General features: G+C 32.9%; 6 protein-coding genes across 6 annotated transcripts; 4 read left to right on the top strand and 2 right to left on the bottom strand.

Moving 5' to 3' along the window:
* Positions 1-127: 127 nt before the first annotated feature.
* LOC107190696 lies at positions 128-2,008 on the top strand. The gene is made up of 5 exons (XM_015579543.1): positions 128-316; positions 405-656; positions 744-822; positions 919-1,047; positions 1,309-2,008. Exons 2-5 carry the CDS (start codon positions 585-587, stop codon positions 1,533-1,535), a joined length of 507 nt encoding a protein of 168 aa, XP_015435029.1. The 5' UTR covers positions 128-316; positions 405-584; the 3' UTR covers positions 1,536-2,008.
* Positions 2,009-3,125: 1,117 nt separating this feature from the next.
* Positions 3,126-4,965, bottom strand: LOC107190632 (DNA fragmentation factor subunit alpha-like). The gene is made up of 4 exons (XM_015579466.1): positions 4,960-4,965; positions 3,837-3,918; positions 3,433-3,745; positions 3,126-3,352 (listed from the first exon to the last, which is right to left on the bottom strand). Exons 1-4 carry the CDS (start codon positions 4,963-4,965, stop codon positions 3,232-3,234), a joined length of 522 nt encoding a protein of 173 aa, XP_015434952.1. The 3' UTR covers positions 3,126-3,231.
* A 209-nt stretch (positions 4,966-5,174) lies between these two features.
* On the top strand, positions 5,175-7,008 carry LOC107190693 (D-beta-hydroxybutyrate dehydrogenase, mitochondrial). Its single transcript, XM_015579542.1, has 6 exons — positions 5,175-5,485; positions 5,787-5,870; positions 5,965-6,139; positions 6,232-6,353; positions 6,428-6,532; positions 6,610-7,008. The coding sequence occupies exons 1-6, from the start codon at positions 5,270-5,272 to the stop codon at positions 7,006-7,008; spliced, it is 1,101 nt and encodes a 366-aa protein (XP_015435028.1). The 5' UTR covers positions 5,175-5,269.
* Positions 7,009-10,164: 3,156 nt separating this feature from the next.
* Positions 10,165-13,788, top strand: LOC107190679 (SH2B adapter protein 1). Its single transcript, XM_015579527.1, has 5 exons — positions 10,165-10,683; positions 10,905-11,785; positions 11,862-12,061; positions 12,282-12,533; positions 13,651-13,788. Exons 1-5 carry the CDS (start codon positions 10,331-10,333, stop codon positions 13,786-13,788), a joined length of 1,824 nt encoding a protein of 607 aa, XP_015435013.1. The 5' UTR covers positions 10,165-10,330.
* Positions 13,789-16,129: 2,341 nt separating this feature from the next.
* LOC107190701 (copper transport protein ATOX1 homolog) lies at positions 16,130-16,736 on the top strand. Its single transcript, XM_015579549.1, has 3 exons — positions 16,130-16,198; positions 16,277-16,352; positions 16,526-16,736. The coding sequence occupies exons 1-3, from the start codon at positions 16,187-16,189 to the stop codon at positions 16,654-16,656; spliced, it is 219 nt and encodes a 72-aa protein (XP_015435035.1). The 5' UTR covers positions 16,130-16,186; the 3' UTR covers positions 16,657-16,736.
* Positions 16,737-17,166: 430 nt separating this feature from the next.
* Positions 17,167-18,888, bottom strand: LOC107190702 (POC1 centriolar protein homolog A-like). Its single transcript, XM_015579550.1, has 5 exons — positions 18,538-18,888; positions 18,238-18,448; positions 17,911-18,110; positions 17,563-17,841; positions 17,167-17,472 (listed from the first exon to the last, which is right to left on the bottom strand). Exons 1-5 carry the CDS (start codon positions 18,883-18,885, stop codon positions 17,167-17,169), a joined length of 1,344 nt encoding a protein of 447 aa, XP_015435036.1. The 5' UTR covers positions 18,886-18,888.
* Between the last annotated feature and the right edge of the window lie 689 nt (positions 18,889-19,577).

Here is a 19,577-nt window from a genome sequence, read left to right as displayed (position 1 = left end):
GACAATGCCAAACCAAATGTCGTGCTTAAACAGTGACCCCCCACGATATATATTGTATATCATACATATATATCATATATGTATTTACGTATGTATGCATGTATATATATAAATATGGTTAGAAACAATTGTTTGTGAATTAATCTTTCTACTTATGTATACAAATTACCACAGTATCTTATTACAGAAGTGTGTGTATATATATATATTATAGAAGTATATACACAACACAAATAGTGCATAAATTATATTTAAGGTGTTTGGGTTAGGTATGCATTTGGCTATATAATACATCAATCTCAGCAGAACAATACAGGTTAAGTTAACTTTTGTTTCTAACGGACAACTTTACGTTATGTTATCTTTACTGATTTTCACGTAGAAAATTATGTTTACCGTTACAGTAAGCTATGGAAGAAGAAACATGGGTTTCCTAAAATAGAAGTATATAAACAGTTTGTAATTAGTTTTTTCTAACTTGTAATTATTCCACTGAATTTCACATTTAAACTTTTGAATACATGGTCATAACGTAGAAAGGGCATCAAGAGTTTATTTAAGAATTTATTATTTACGGCTATAACATGGATTTAAAGGCGGTTGTTGTCTCTGGAGAAGCTCCAGAATCTGATGATGACAATGCAAATATTGCCACTGTATGTCACTCTCAGATTATTTTACATCTTCATTGTGTATCAAAAGAAACAAGAATCTCACAAGGAATATTTCGTTACTTTACATAGGGTGTAGGGTTTTCTTCTGTACGAAATCCTAATTACTGTGGTACCATCATTTCTGGTGAAGCTCCTGAATCCGACGATGGTAGGTCTCTTTTTATAATTCTCTTATTTCCACAGCAACACAAGCAAACCTTTAATATAAATGTATCTCTTCTCTAATTTAAGTTTGCTTTCCCAGATGGAACAAGTTTAAGTAGCATCAGTGGAGCAGTTGATGCTATGGCTTGTATGCCTTACGCTGAAATTAAAATACCCAAATCGAAAAAGGATTCTATTAGATACAACAGTTTACTACATAAAAAATTATGTAAGTTCAAGCATTTAATTCAAGTGATTAGAGTTTGTTAACATCATTTTATTAATGCTGTAGTAATACAATACAGGTAACTATTGCTAGAATATTACCTAATAATTCTGATGCAGAAAAATGTATAGTAACATAATTATACGAATAGTCTCAGTTTCTACGAATTCAGACTGATTTCATTTTACCTTAAACATCAAGTACTTAGAAGCATTCTGCATTTTAAGTATGTACATATATATGATGTATTTTATAATAAAACAGATGAATGCAACGAAACATTAGATAAGGATCTTACACAAACGACCGAAGATACGATCGGCACCGCCGCGCAGGAATTGTCATCAGTTAATCGACAACTGTTAAAAAGTGAACTTATTCTTCAAGAGGCTGTCTGTCAATTGCGTAGTGCCTGCAGTCGAGCAAAGGATGCTTCAAATGCCTTACATCAGCTCATAGACGTCAATTTTCTACACTCTGTTAAAACTTAATTTACTTAAATATGTAGAATACTTAATAGGTATCAATAAACATAAGATCATATTAATAATAGTGGTAATGACGATCGTGTTAACATTAATAATAAAGATAACGATAGTACGATATCAGTATTAATGTATTAGGTACTAGTACAAGTTTTAAAAAAAAAGTAACACGCATGCTACTCTCAAAGGATTTGGTGGGTAGAATATATTTTATTGAGCATTAGTTGTTCTCTTTCATTGGCAGTTCTATTATATGTATCAATTGTTTCCTAGTGTGTTTTAGAACTTAATTAAAATATTACTTTTTTTCAATGTGTCATAAAGAAAGATCATTAGTCACGACATACAGAACAAATTTATAATTACTGACGCATTCGCATCCTGATCGTTGCATTTTAAATATCGAAATGACAATAAACGTGGACATTATTTTGTAACATACAGATATTAAGGTATATATATCAAAGAATGTCACGATATTCCGGTAAGAATGTTTCTGCAAAGAGTAAACATAAGCTATTAAATTTGCTGCTTTTAAAATTCATAGTTATTATCATTGTATAGACGTTGAATGTTAGATTAACACTTTAGAATATTAAGAAGCTATCTTCCTTTTATAATAGGTACAGATATAACTACATGAACTTTATCTTGATACACAGTTTACTTTGCGTATGCATAATCTTTTCAGAAACACCTGCACAAGTTTTCTGCTTTTTTTTTTCTTATCAAATGCATAACTTTGTTTGGTTATTCAGTCTTAAACATTTCATCGATCTTCGTTGAACTAAAACTTGATATAATATATCTACGTACAAAAGTTCATAAACCAAACATGTCGTCCTTTTGCTAATACTGATATGACAACATCGTGACGGAATGTTTTCTTTGACATAATATTTCTATATAGTTTCTGTTTAAGTAGTACATTCAGATTATTCAACGGCTAAATTGCACGTACGCAACTATATAAGAGTATTTAAGACCTCATTTTACAGGAAAGCAATTCCTTATGTTATACTCTACAAATTAATTAACAGTGAAGCATATTTGTGCTATTGGTTTGCATAAAATAAAAAAATGACACTGAAAACAATTTACTGTCAACCCTTATGGAATGCTAAGCGTTTTTTGTATAACTTGCCATTGGGTCGGAATTAGAAGATTCCAACCTGTTCAGTCATGTCACCTCCACGTGACACACGACTTACATGGTACAACTGCAATGTCACGTCAAAGGTGATGTACGACCAATAAGGGTTAATATAAAGTATAACTACATATTCTTATAGTATTAACTTATAATATGGACAAGCATCACCTTTTAATGCATCTCTTCTTTGCTAATAAATTTATGTATTCACATATTTAATAGATACTTGCAAATACTTCAGAAACGACTTTTGACCATCTGTCAAATATGGGAACATATTAGTCCCAGTATTTCTTTCAATTTCCATCGCACCTTTCAAAACTCTGCACAGAAGAACTTCCAAGATTTTCATTGACGATGTGAACATTCAATTTTCATGATCAATACACAATGGTAGTAGGTAATGCAATAGAATGTTGCACTATATACGCAATGGGCTCAATTCCAGTAAAGGATTAAAGTTTGTTGTAGTTGACGACCTTTGTAAAATATGCGACGTCGTACTCGATACATGTTAGCCAATGTGAGGGCGCCCACCCCCCACATGGCCTACGCTCGCTCCATCTCCCCGCCACTTGCATACATCTGAAGAAGAGCCATAGACTCCTGTGCTTGCCGTTTTTCAGCCAAAAATCTACCTGAGGCTTCTTTCAATTGCTCCAAGAAAATTCTACAATAATTTTTAAAGCAGAGGATGATACACATTTTTCACAGATATAGATTAGGTCATTTTGAAACATAATCCTATACCTGTCGGGTACTATGTCAGCTAAGCTGTCTGGATCCATATCACTAAGCAATTCTAAATCACTCCCACCAAGCAGTGATATGTGAGATGGATCGCCATGCAATGAGGAGACCAATGGTTCTATTGGTGGCCGACACCTTCTGAGTTCACCTCCCCTTGAATCACTCTCTATGTTATCTACATCATCGACAACGATGTACCGAGAAGCAGCCTTACTACTGCCAGCAGCTACCCATTTTTGATCTCCATGTAAAATCATTAGACTAGTGTTTCTTTCCAATGTTGCAAAATATTCTTCGTCATCTACTTCTGTGCCTAACAAAACGAAAATTGCATATATTAAATCATCTGTACATTATCATTAAAAAGAAACAATTGAATAAGGTAAATTAAGATTTTACATTACCATCTTGTTCTAAAACTATTGTAAGTTCTGCATCCAAGGGCAAACACAAACGATTTCTTGCAATACTAGTTAATTTCTTCAACTTACAAATAAGAAATCAATCTTAAAAGAGCTCACTAAGAAGTCTATATTTCTTTACTTCAAACGAACGTCAGTTCACTATATTAAATTTATGTCATTAAAAGTTTACTTTCATTAAAAGAATTGACTGCTACTAAGGCTTGATTATCGTTGCACATCAGTTTATTAATGCTACCGATATCGTTAAATCAAATTGCAGCACGCGATTCGTATTCGCGCTAATCGACAAACAGTGTAAACTCGTCACCGGTCACGAACAATTTTTCTTTAATTTTCGATAGAAAAACGTTATAGCGATGCTTAAAACACTATTTAGATAGATGTCAATGATTCTCGGGTATAAAGTTGTATGTTTGGAGCATAGGTAAGAAAGGGCAGTATTTTAGATTGCATTGGATCGTTGGTTCTTACTGAGATATTCTATGACCTTTAATAACAAATCGCATGTACGAATAAAAAATTTGAAAAGCTTATAAAGACGAGTAACGTTCGAGTGACTGAACTGACCGTACGTCAACTCAACACTGGGTCAATGGTGCAACTACCCCTCCTATTTATATTCTCTGTAGACTACCGCGTACGGTACGACGGTATGATACGAAGGATACAAACGAGAGCACCCTCATGGTATTCCCTCCCAACATGGCACCTACACTGAGATCAATAATAAAACCCCACTGTATTTAAATAGTATTCACATTTTTTTTATTGGTACCAAACTGTTTACGTTTCTAAAAGATAATATACTTAATGATAATTCAATGGAATAAATTTCAGCACAAATGAGTTAATATACACCTATTTTATATAATAACGATTATGACTCTAAACGGATCATAATTTCGAATACATACATTATATTGCATTAAACTGTACATCGAAAATGGAATAAGAAATATTCTCCAAAAAAAAAAAGATAAAAATGTTATTGTATACATACAATGAAAGCTATTTCTGTAGCTACACCTTACCCATTATTGTTAAAGCTCCTTTATAAATAGCATTTCTTTTTTTCTGTTGAATCATCCATAAAAACTATTACAGACATCTTGTTAAAGAAGCATATATATATATATATATAGACATCTTTTAAAATGTTAACTTTGATTTGCACATGAAATGTTTAACAAATTATTTAAGAAGAATATTGTGGTACGATATACGCTTTTACTAGGATCTCTGGACTTAAAGACACAGCACTGCAGTTAAATTTAGATCAACGAAACTAGATACTGTTTTAAATTTAAAGTTAGCTCAGAGTTAGCTCAGTTAGGGCTCTTAGCTGAGCCACAAATCTGATCCGAATGGAACTGATTTAATTTGTTTGGAATATTGATAAACCTCAATCAGAAATGCCTTTATCAAGTGGCAACAAAGAACCAGATGACAGTCAAACATGGGAATTAGCTGAAAGGTGTTTTCTTCCAGTTGCATGTTCACACGCTGTTGCAGTCATCTTAGCAACTGTACTGAATACATTAGGTATATCGCAGACGTCTAGTTTTGTGCTATTTCTCTTATTGTTGGTTGTATCCATAGGATCTACTCTCTTTTATCACAATCTGAAGGTATGTTGTTTAAATTACACACTTTACTTCCATAAGTAATTCAAATAAAATTACAATAAACAGTGTTACTATGTTCGTTTAAAACCACTATAGTTATTAAAATAAATCGTGTCAATTTCACTATGACTAATTTTTAACTACATAAAAGTACATTTCTTTATTGATCATAAATATCAATTGAGATAAGGCATAGCATAGTAAGAATTTTGTGTTTTGCCTTTAAACATAATTTTCTAATTCTATGATAAATACAGAAGTGATATAAGTTCTTATTAATGCATAGACATGTAAATGGTGTTAGGTAACTGCTGCTGGAAAGGCAGTTCTTGTTACGGGATGTGATTCGAGAGTTGGATACAATTTAAGTAAACAATTAGATGAACTGGTAAGATGTATATCATATACTATTACTAGAATTAATATCACTACCTACATATACTATGTATACTTGTACGATCACATATATGTATATTTTTAAGGGATTTACAGTATTTGCTGGATTTTCAAATAAAGAAGAATATGAAGAAGCAATGCAAAAATTAAAGCATGAAGCTTCTGGCAGGTTACATGTATTACAGTTAGATATTACCAGTGAACACGATATCCATTCAACTTTTCTTTATGTTAATGAGAATTTGCCGGATGGTGCACCAGGTCTATAAAATTACAGCTACTCTTGAGCATTTAACGGTTTGTTTGTTATATACAACAGCTTCTCAAATTTTGTTGCATACATTTTACATTAGGTCTATGGGCATTGGTACACGCTGCAGCTTGGGTAACATTAGGAGAATGCGAGTGGGTACCACCCCCTGTATTGAAACGCAGTATAGATATTAATTTCATTGGTATTGCTAGATTAACTCAGGTAATCTTACTAATTATACTTCAGCACAGAAAATATGAAACATATTAATAAGCAAATAATATTTTTATTTCAAGGTTTTTCTACCACTAATTAGAAGATCGAAAGGTCGTGTTGTATTAGTCAGCAGTCTCTTAGCTCGTATACCAAGTCCAGTTCGGGGCATTTACTGCGCCCTTAAGGTGAATTATTTTCTTATGTTATTATTATATTGTATGATTCAGTGAGATTATAAAAGAATGCTTTACACATGTAATAGGCTGCAGTCGAAGCTTGGGGAACCTGCCTTAGAATGGAAATGAGAAGATGGGGTGTAGATGTAGTTATTATTGAAACTGGTGAATATGTGTCTGGAAATGCGTGGTTAAAAGATAATAGCGCATTACTTGAACAAGCTAGAGACATGTGGACTCAGTTAGATCCTCAAACTCGCAAAGAATATGGTCAAGAATTATTTCAAAAGGAAATGTTAGCTCTAGAGAAGTATACCCAAGGTCCAGAAGCAGATTTAACACCGGTAACTAGAGCTTTAACAGATGGCATAACAAAAACTTTCCCAATGAGAAGGTATACACCAGTTTCACGTACAGAAAGGATACAGGCTTTATGTAGTGATTATCTTCCAAAACCAGTTTACGACATATTATACACAAATTAATTGAAAACAACAAGAATTAAATCATTTAATTCTTACATTATATTACAAGAATTGAATTAAATTAAAAGAAAGAAAAACGCTAAGTAGTTTGAGATTTATAATTTGGACAATTAAATAACTGGTGGTTAACATTATGTGTACTAGCCGTTGAAAAATAATTCATGCAATGTTAAAAGTGACACAATTGTACCAGTTTTAGTTTTAGATTGTTTTTCACAATTAAAAAAAGAAAAATGAAACGACAAATATACCTTGTTACATGATTTTTAGGATTTAAACAATCTTTTACAATTCTTCGTCGACATTTACACTTTTCACTTGTATGGAAAGTTATAGAAAATTGTGTATAGAATACACAACCTTCATGTGGATGTGTACATACTTGTGTGTGTAACACGTTACATAGAAAGGTAACGAAAATGCTCAAACAATAATACATCTTTAAAAAATTCACGCATTCAAAGTATATGTTAGATCTACCTACATAAAAATTTTCTAAATAAAAGATACAACAAAATAATATTTACTTTATGGACCTTCATGCTTTGGTTTTCAAATGATCGCGATTTACACCGTCGAACGAAATATATATGTACAATAATAATGCCCGCTTAATTGTTGCATTTTTACTTAAGTATCGTGAAATTATCCCCACCAATTCCTGAACTGTTCTCACAGACAAACGTCCGCATTATTTGTAACTAAATACTGTAACGCGTAATCAAAGAATCTTTATGTATAGGTACTCATGAGTCACCAAAATAAAAATAATAAAATTTACATATCCTTTTATTTTATAATTATGGGATTATTTTGATAAAATTGCTGAGGTTTTTCCAATGGAAATGATACCAAATATGATCGGTGATACGACAGTTGAGCGGGCATTACTGGAGTTGTTCACCCAACTCCTACTTCCTAGATGTTTCAAAAAATAGCATAACTTGCTTGCACCCCGTGAGGCAAGTGTAGAAATCCTACTGTAGGCTGTAGGGTGAACAACTATGTACATATAACTAACTGTAACTATATAACTACTAATACCTGGGTAATACCGTAAATGGTGCAACCGATTTTTTGCGATGACCCAATTAAATACTCATTTCTAAAAAATTACCCAGTATTTCAGATGTTTTTTGTAGATAGCGTTACGAATCTTTTTAGCATGCAACAATATATGTATGTATACAATCGCAATGCTATCCAGGATAGTTTATCCTTACAATTCCGTGAAACTATCCAGCAGTTGGCAGGTCAAGATAGAGATATAATAGTAACTGTATTTCTGTCTGCTCACGTAAAAAATTGAATCCGTCAGAATAAAATGAGTCTCTGCAAAAGACACGTGGTTTTGTTGTGACGGCGGGTTCTACCTTTAGAGTGAACTAGAGACCGTCTAATCAGAGGAATCAGAGTTACGAAATCTCGTCCCCGATTTTGATTGGTGCCGCCATTTTTAGACAAAGGTGTTATAAATGGCGGTGTAGTATAGCGTATAGCGGTATGTTTAACTTCATAGACATGATAAGACATGATTCCGTGATTCTAATTAAAGGGTCTCTAAGTGAAGGTAGCTCAGAACGTCACACTCAACGCGCATATTAATTATTCATACATACGAGTAACAACAATGCAATGATTATAATTTCCCGCAAATATTTTCTTTTCCATCTTTCATGTATTTCATAAATTGCCCCTCCGCAATGACAGCTCAAAATCTACATTCTATATGTGCAGATTATAGAACGATGATATCATCATAAGAGCTATAAACACGCGGTTATCAATTGCTGCAAAAATCGAAGATCAATAAAAGACGGTACGATTCTTTCCGCGACAAACAATCGTATTGGTAATCGTATTAGTCTCGCGTCTCTACGCCATGGCCATAATAAAAGTGGACGATAATGGGGGACGACTTTTGTCTCTAAAGACTAAAGAGACAAGCTGGACTGAACTGGAGGACGCTGTTGTACGAGATCATATTTTTTAGAGCTTGGTCCATTCCAGTGCATTCGGGATAGCACTCGTTACACACACCACACGACAAGTTCGTATGCAGTCAGACAACCGTGTATAACCATTTAGAACTGAAAGGAATTCGTAATTCTAGGGCTCGGGACTCATTCTTTATTTCTTCAGTCTCGCATTTGGTAATATAAAACAAAGGCGGAAAATGATGGCGAACATAGCAGCAACTTATTAGTTGCTGTCGAAAATGTCAAAATCTCACTAAATATATATTATAGAAAGAAAACTGTAAGCTACGGTTGCAGTATGAAAAAATAATGACTAAATACATAAGTACCTCCTTAGATTTTTAAAACTTTCAAGTTCCCAAATCCGTTTAAAGTAACGTTCATTGAAAATAACTTCATTCTGAATTTTCGGGCAAATTTCTCACAATAAGAAAAACATCTTTGCATTCTTCAGATTTGGCAAGACTGTAAGTGGCTAGTGGCTATATCAACACAATTTGGATGGGTAAATAAAATATACTTGCCAAATTCACCATTTTTGTAATGTGGAGACCGTTAATTGGAATTTTAAGACGTCGGTACTATAGTTCTCGTGGAACATGAAACCCCGTAAGTTGAATTGGTCTATCCCTATACCTCATCTATGATCATGGCTGTGTTGAGCAGTGTTGAGTATGTAAATATTGCGGCTGCTGCTGTATAAGTAAGCGAATGGCGACGACGATCGGTACTCTTCTAATTCTGGCCGAAAAACATGCGGTCTTATACAGACAGTGAGTCGTAAGTGTGAGAATGTACCTTTGTGTAAGTGAGAAAGTATCAGGCAGGCTACTTCTTTGAATCTTCTATTTGTGTACGGCAGTATGTTTTTCGGACAGAATTAGAAAAGCGACAATCGTCGGCATCGTTTCCTCTTGTGCAGATATCCTAATCGTCACTGAAAGGCACGGGGAAATATTGTGCCAACAACAGTATATTGCAATCATTTGCAATTCGTTAAAATCGTTAATAATTGTTTCTCACCGATTCATCCTACTCTAATGGAAATAATATCTGTTCGTCTTGTTTCAAAAGCAAGTGCGTTCGATGATTTTATCATCGATGTCAATAATTTCATAGAAAGAATAACAGAATTTGTTCGTACGCTATCTTGTTTACACTTGTTCCGCTGTACAGCTGACACGCAGAAGCGTAATAGAGATTCGTAAATAGATGTACCTATTGGTGTATGCGATTGTGTGCTTTCTGTATGCAGAGATTCGCGGTCTTGTAAAGAATTTTGCGTAGCTGTGTAGTGACAGGGGGGAGGTCTTTAGCCCCCTTCGCGAGAGCAGACGCAGGTAATGAGTTTATATACCGTAACTACGCCGACACCAATAATAAGCACAGTAATATCAACGACAACAACGACTACGACGGCAGGGGCAACGGTAACAGCGACGACGACGGCTACGCCGACAACAACAACGGTGCCGGCGGTTGCCGTGTCGCCCGAAGCTGCACCTGGTTGGATAGAATTCTGTGAGAGACACGCCCGCACTTCGGCTTCCGATTTTGCCAAAGCTTTGTGTACCTATGTCAGTTTAAATCTACCCGAATGCGCCAGATCGAATCTCTCTCATCGCGACTTTTTAAGGAAATTCGTCGAAAGCTTCTGCGAACATTTTGAAACTGAATACTTGCGTCGTACAGTCAGGTCTGCTGTAATCTATAAAAAATACATTCTCTCTATCATTTCTACTCTTCTCTCGTATTCTAGTAAAAAATTATATGCGATTTTTAATGCTTTTTTTTTTATTAGATAAGTATTACTTTTTACAAAAAAATCTAATACGTGTATCCTAATACGAAACAAAATTATGAGTTATGTCAAAGTAGAGCATTTAAAATCATAATTTATTTGATTATGTTTTACAGATCACCATCTATCTATGATACTAGACAGACAGTCCCTAATGATAGAGATGTTAATATTACCAGTCAGAACAATAATGCTCCTATTCGTGCATCATCTCACGAAGAATTCAGTGATTACTCAGAACATGATGGTGATGCAATATCGCCAAAACCTGTTCATAAACCGTTTTTCCGACGATTGTCCTTTAAAGGACTCAAGAAGGGTAAAAGTTTCTTTCATAAACAACAAAGCGATGAGGTGGAATTATCTCATAGTGAACATCGTAAAGAAAAACATTCGAAAGCTAAACTTTCAAAGATTGTAGTAGAATGTAGGAAAGAAGGTATTGTTAATTCCTTAATGGGAGAAAATACCGATGGTACTCAAAAATGGGAAAAGTCTAGGCTGGCCTTGATAAAAGCCATCGGTGGATACATGTTAGAACTTTATTCTCCTCCAAAAGCTGTAAAACCGCGTAGCGGTGTATTTTGTTCCGCAATAACCGAAGCTAGAGAAACGACTGCATTGGAAATGCCAGATCACGAGAATACATTTGTGTTGAAGACAAACCTTGTGGAATTTGTCATAGAAGCTCACAATTTGAATGACATGAGATCATGGTTGGCCACCATTAAGTATTGTATGCGAACGGTACAACATAATTCTATTAATCCGAGTTCTGGTACTGATGCTACTACAGAGTCTTTAATGCATGGTTCGCTAGGTATTAATAACGAAAATGATAGATTGAGGGCTAACTCTGCCAGTAAAAGTTCCCGATCCGCAGTCCATGAACATGGAGACGAGGCATCTAACAATCCCCCAGAAATACCTCTAAGGCTTCGTACAAGAAGTAACAGTAATATGGAATTATGTTCCTCACAACAAGATATTGAACAGAGTATGATTTAGTTTTCTCTAAGAAGCATTTATTACAGTGCAGTTTGTAGACTAGGTAAAATAAAATCTTGTTACAGTACCTACAAACGAAGGGGACACAGACTTATCAAGCAGTTTAAGAGAATATCCATGGTTCCATGGAACTCTTTCTAGATCGGACGCAGCACATCTGGTTTTACACAGTGCTGCTTATGGTCATGGTGTATTTCTTGTTCGACAAAGTGGAACAAGGAAAGGAGAATTTGTATTAACAGTTAATTTTCAAGGCAGAGCGAAGGTAAAATTACTGTTTAGTTAATAGATTTGAGACCGATGCATTATTACAGCACTATCTCCAGAAACAGGCAATGTTTATGTATTGTCTTGTATGTGACTAGTAATCGGTTAGACTGGTGAGATATTGCAAGACTGATATGCTGGGTCATCGGTCTCGAATGTGTTAAATCGTCTTAAATATGGCAGCAGTTTTATAAAAATTCTTCTAATCTATATTGCAGCATTTGCGTATGACGTTAAGCGATCAAGGTCACTGTCGAGTACTCCACCTTTCTTTTCCTGCCATATACAACATGCTCGAACACTTCCGTCAAAACGCCATACCTCTTGAATCTGGTGGAACTGCGGATGTAACTCTAACAGAATATGTTGTGGCAAATCATGCAATACGATCAGGACATCATAATGTGCCTGTAACAAATCAACAACAATCGCAAGAAAGAAGACCTCCAGCAGCCCCGGAGCCCAGAGAAGTAAGAGTCAACAGTGGAAGTCTAACTCCTCTTGAGTGAACGCGAGTGGCCAACACCCACAGTCTGAAGTCTAATCTACAGACAGTGAGTAAATAACCAATTAAAGTGATGCACCCATTTTTCGTGCGGCTGAAAATACGTACTAAATTAATATTCGTGTGTTTACAAAGGTTTCATCAGTTCCTTAGTAGTTCATGTAGTGCCATATTCGGATTATTTTGTAAGTATTCGAACATTATTATTTCTTTGTTTAAAATGTAAATTTTGATATCATTAACATATCATTTATATGTTTTCATGTTTTTTTGATTGTCCATAATAGCAAGTATTAATTACTTAATAAGTTTTGTAGTTTATAAATATATGTGATGTACTTTTTAATATTTGATTGTATTATTTTTTTTCAATCTTGACTACACAATGCTTCACGTTTTATATATTTAAACATAATCTCATACACATATGTTTTTAGTTATTCTGCGAATAATTTATTTTGAAATGATTGTAATTATAATTGACCTCAGTTTAAAATAAACTTATACGAATTTCGCTTATTTAGACTACATATTATTATTTTAAGAACAATTATTTTCTTGTTATTTTCATTACAGTCTTCTCCTTTTCTCTTCATAAGATTTTTGTCTTATTGTTTTCCATTACGTGTGCAAATTCGTTAATTTAAATCCGAATGTGGAAACTTAATACAATGTAACAAAATAAAAGTATACATGTAACTAGTATTTTAGCAGGTCTAATTATTGAAAATGTAATATGCCTCATGTCAAATGTGTGACAACTCTTAGTGTTGAAGACTTTTTGGATAACACAAGAGACAATGGTGCTCTTGAAAAGTATGACCGTGGGGCAAGGAGCTCGCTTTTCTATAAAAGATATTCTTAAAGTTTCTGGTTTTCTGTATATGACAAGTACATTATTATTTTCTAATCTTTTTTCGACACAAACTTCAACTTTGAAATAATACCAACCAATTATGGATAAAAGTAGCATACTCATTATTGCAAAATATATTTTGTAAATCCCAGAAAATTTAAGAAAAATTATAGTTATGTTGCTGAAGGAATTCTAAAATAAATAATTGTGTTTTTTAATAATATAGGCGCGCACATACGGAGGTTCTATAAGAACACGTATAGAATCCCTGGAAAGACTGGAACAACAAAACAACATTGTGGAACAACAAAGTTCATCATTGTCTGGTGGTAGAGCCATTCAGAATACTTACTGCTTTCTTTGACGGTGGATTCACAATTACTCAGCTATCAGGCTATAACCCAATTAGTCCTTTAGAAATGAAGTATTCCTGTCGTATTATTCTAAAAGAAAACACAGAGTCTTAAGCTGGACTTATTATCTTGATAGGCTATTAAAAATGTGTATTATTCCACTTAAACAAATAATATATTTTCACATATCGACTGCTTCTAATTTTTCCGATCTTATGTAAAAGAAAAGTTTGCAAGAAACATGGATTCTCAAAGTCGATAGAAGCGTACATGAAAATGATTTCAAAACATTGTTGAGATTCAAATCATGGTTTTCACAATTGTCCCGTTTTGCATGTTCAGGTATATTTGCTCGTACTTACCATTGCAATTGGGAAATCGCGGCCTTTGTCTGTATTCTATTAGAGTGATCAGAAGAATATTTTAAGACTGTAGTAAATAACATTTCTTATGATAATTAATTATCATGAACATCACTTAAGTATATGTACTTACATGATATTACTTGTAAAAATGAATAAGTATGTAAATGTATAAGGTGTAAAAAAAAGTATATGTCATGGTTCGCACAGGTAATTCTATACTTCTAGATCGGTGAATATCTGTTAAGAAAATGTGCATATAACAAATTTTTAGCACATTCGAGATCGATGTATTATTACAAGACTATTTCTAAAAACCGGTAATGTTGACGTCCCGGCTATACGTGACCCACATGGTCATCGACTACAAAGGTGAGATATTGCATGGCTCATATGCTGATTTATCAGTCTCGAATGTGTTTGGCTCATTGTCACGAGCCATATATGTAATATCTCACCCCTGTCACATACAGACAGGATGTAAACATTGCCGGCTACTGGGAATAGTCTTGTAATAATACATCGATATCGAATTTGCTCACAATTTTTTATACATTTTCTTAACAGATCTCCACTGATCCAGGGGTACAAAATCATCTGTGTGGACCATGACATACTTTTTTTACACCATGTACATGCAAACTAACTGTCTTTTATATGTAACTTTGCTAGAAGAAGTCTCTGTAATATTAGTGCATTCCTTTTCCTATAAACTGCAAAACATACTACTAGAATGAAACATTGATATAAATAATATCCCAATGAAAGTTTATCTTATGAAATTAAATTTCAGGCGTATCAACCTAGTCTCAGTATAATCAGATAACTATTAAATTCACTAAACATCTTCATACGCGTACATGGTTTATTCAGCCAACAACAACTTAAACGTAACATTACAATCAATTGAAAGTGAAACAAAGTAAGTATAATTCTGTGTTATGTTTAAATGAAACATTGTATTCCAGGATGTATTGAATAGTGATTAGAATGCAAGAAATACATATGTACTCATGATCACATGATATCATAGGGCAATATGACTGAATGTGCAAAACCACACTAGAGATAAATATATGAATGTGTTATGAACAATACTCGTGTAAGAAGATGTACATAATAACGCAATGACATAAAAATACATAAAAATCACAAATATTTTTATTACAATATTGAACAGATTACTATGATTTCCCTTTTTAAATATGTAGCCAATAAAATATAATTCATTCATTTAACGCAATTATCACATTTCTTTAATTTGCAGTAGAATTATTAGTACATAGATTATACAATCCAATTGCTAATTTAAAAAATTGTTTATGAAGTATAATTTCATGGATTTATCGAAGCTATGTACTAATTTGTCTAATATATTATAATGCGTATGCAGCATACGCATTTCATACGTGAACATACCACCAAACAACTTGTACTTAAGTTCAATTTCGCAAAAACAGTAAAAAATTAGTTCAGTAAGTCTATCTTGAAGGAAAACATTTTATCTTTACGCTACATAAGAAATTCTAGATTAAAAAAAATTATGACCGTACAATGTGTATATACATGAAAGATTTGAATAAAATTACTATGAAATGTATACAACGAATTATTTAACACCTAATAACGAATTATATACATTTGTTGTAATTGTTCCTATAAAATTATTTTCTTTGTCTCGAAACCTCTTTGTTCGAATATCTAAATATATAAGTATATAGGAAAATGTTTCATTTCGAGGAAATATGTAATCGGATTCATACATTAACCTTTTCGTTTGTACGTATTATTTTACAGTATATCTTCCAGGGATATAATATTAGTTACTTCCATACTATGTTTCGACTGCAAGTGAACGAACTAAAGAATACTCTCTGTGTATCCAATAACTGTGCTTTATCGTTTTAATGCCAAGATAAGAGTTATTTTTTATTCAATTAAAATTACTTTCTCGCACTCATCACACAGTACTTCCAAGCTGCCACGTCAACAACGTCAACTCGATAAATATATAAACATATATATCGGTATATATCCGGTTACCAAGATGGCATCACAGGTAATAAAGCATACAATAGGATATAACAACAAAATATGAATTACGATTATATAAAGTTAAACATTTTTTCAATTTCAGGTATACGAATTTCATGTAGAAATGACATGTGAAGGATGTGCCAATGCTGTAACAAATGTACTCAATAAAAAGCAAGGTATGTATAAGTTAATATATATTATTTAAATTCCTTTTTCATTTCAAAATATAATTGTTTACTCATATTTTTTTCATTTACATGTAACAGTCGAAACTTCTAAATCATTTGAGTAACTAAAGTATTGGTTTGGGTAATACTTGTATTATACTGTCACTTAAATTTATTCACAGGTGTTGATAATGTAGAGATTGATTTAAAAGGTAGAAAGGTATTAGTAACATCCACGCTTTCTTCCGATGAAGTATTACAAGTTATTAAGAAAACTGGAAAGGTATGCCAACTATTAGAACTGAAGAAATAATTGTTTTTAGAATTATCAAATTAAACACAATCCTGTATATAAGCATCGTGTGAGTTTTCAAATTATATATAAAAAATATTAAAAATTTCAGTAGTTTCATGAATTTGTACTGTCCCTTTGAGTATAGTGTCAAAATGATGGTGATCATCGCAGAAACTTTTCAAATACCACACACTATAGAAATATGAACTTTCAACTTACATAACACATAATTAAATCTCTACTTTCATTTGTTGTTATTTACATAACGTTCTATAAATAATTTAAATATCATTTAATGTATCTAATTTTTACTTTGATAAATGTTATTGGCTTGCGACATCTATGCTGGTACCATACATTGGATGATAAAAGTGCATGCTTCTATAGAACTCAAAGAAAGGAAGGAAGGGGTTCATAGATGACTTTCAAAAAAATGTTGACTTCATTTCAAATATGAATCTTAAAAATACTTACTGTTTACATGAAAAATGTAATGATTGTGCAAATTTATAAGTAAATTATAAAAATTTATTTTTTCAATTCTTCTTCCAATACTGTTAAACGTTGTTCTAAAACAGTAACAGTATCACGTAGAGACTGTACTTGCTCATTAAGCGCATCTACTATATTGCTTGAATGCACAGATACTTGTGCATTAGAGAAATCTTTACACAAACGAGATATATTTACAATACGACCTTGTTCGGGAATTTCTTGTGTTTTTAGATTAACTACTTCTTGTTCTAGTTTTCTTCCTAAAATTTCAACATCAGGTGCTTTGCAATGACTTCTATTGTTTTGTAATTCCGTGGTACTAAACTCTTCGTGCAATAACTAAAATAGATAATATATTATAAATTATAAATAAAATACGATTTATGAAACATTTTGTATCAGTGTATGAAGTTTTATAATAACTATTACTTCTTTTACTTCCTGCACTGCAACTATATCATTATCCATGTGCATATTTTCGTCTTTAGTATTGGTTTTTACTTCTCTAACAGATGAAATTAATTGTCGTGGAATTCTACGAGCAATATCGTCCTTATCGAAATTAGTTTTCCACATTAATAATTGTCGATCGGCTCCACCGGAAGCAAAGAATTCACCGCCGGAGGAGAATGTTATCGATGTGACGCTCGTATCATTTGCATGCCCTTTCAATGTATAAATTGGACGACCTTCTAACAAATCTAAAACCTATTTGAAGATTCTAAATATACAAAATGCAACGAAATTTATAAAATTAAAAAAAAAAGTACATTCTACCTTCATTGTGGAGTCACTAGAAGCAGTCAACATGAAATTTCCATTAGGATGAAATTTTATCATATTGACAGGACCTTTGTGAGTTGCATAATGCTGATACAATGAAAAAGATCGCAGATCGTATAATTTTACACAACCAGCCATATTTGCGGATCCAATGACAGAGCCACTTGGATGAAATTCCACATATGTGTTATAAGCTAATAAAGAAGAAAAGAAAATAAGAATGAAATAAGAATGAAATTATTACCATAATTCAAAACTGAGTGTAGTTTTTAACAAAAACTTGAAAAATCAACAAATTTTAAACGGATGAACATTTCATACCTTTAATATCAAATAGTGTTTTAATACACTGTCCACTAGCAATGTCCCATAATTTTATTGTCTTATCATCACTGCAGGAAACAATGAGCCTACCATCGTTAGAAAATGTAGCACGTCTGACCCAACTTTTGTGATTCACAAAAGACATGAGAAATCTTCTTTGACACACCATCCATAATTTTATGCTTTTATCATCGGATGCGGTAAGTAACTGTATACCAATGTGTATAGAAATTTAAATAATCTATAAGAATAAAATTAATATACAATTCACTATACTTTTATCTTATGTACTAGTACCTTCTTCCCATCAGGGCTGAATTCTACTGATCTAATGGCTCCTGAATGTGCTTTGAAATCTATACATTGACCTGTTACTTTAGGGACCCAAATTCTGACAGACCTATCTCTAGAGGCACTAGCTATGGCTTCGCCAGATGGTGCGTAACTAACATCATTAATAGCATCTTTATGTCCTAGAAATCTGTAAGCCCTTACAGACTGTGTAAGGTTCCATAATATTATAGTCTTATCCAAACTACTTGATATAAGTTGAGTTGTCTCCGGATGAAAACATAAGCTTGTGATAGCACTTTCATGGCCTTTAAAATGTTTTTCAATTGTAGGATCACAACTAGTTTGGATCATCGTTCTAATAGAACAAAAAGAATTGCATAAAATTATAGTTAAATGTTTTCAAACATTTATTGAATGCGTATATGAATACATGTATGTATGAGATTCATAACCTAATAATAGTCAGCGTATAAAAAATTACTTCGCAATACATTGCATAAGTATAATAAGAACTAACATAATTTAAGTAACTACTTCATTCATCAATATCGATTTTCCTCTATCAAGAGGAAAATTTGAAAAGCGGAAAAAACATTGTAGACTGTTTGATTACCTTTTCCTTATTGCATTAGTGTTACTTTATAATTGCTTCTACGATATACTTCTTGATTGGTATGTATGCTGGAAAGTAAGTAATGTATTTCAAATATATTATAGTACAATCTTTTACATTAAAGTGTATTTATATGTACATACGTACAAAAGTATGTAAGTACTGTCAAGTTTAGCGTTCAATTCAAAACGAATTTAAACTACGTTAGTCAATTGATATACTGGGTTCCTTTAAGTTTAAAAAAGTAAACGCGCGAAATTCAATTTAAATATACATCTGTCAAATTATAATGTACAGTCACCGACTAGGTATAGGATAGACCTATCATCTTATGGGACTTCGAGTCTCATGTTCTGAAATACCGATAGTGTAAAAAGTCAGGGATTTTCTGCTACCCTCTACGTTATGAGAACGGTGAATTTGTGAACTA

This window comes from Dufourea novaeangliae, unplaced genomic scaffold (assembly GCF_001272555.1).
Source record: "Dufourea novaeangliae isolate 0120121106 unplaced genomic scaffold, ASM127255v1 scaffold170, whole genome shotgun sequence".
NCBI lineage: Eukaryota > Metazoa > Arthropoda > Insecta > Hymenoptera > Halictidae > Dufourea > Dufourea novaeangliae.
This window is presented reverse-complemented; position numbering and strand designations above follow the sequence as displayed.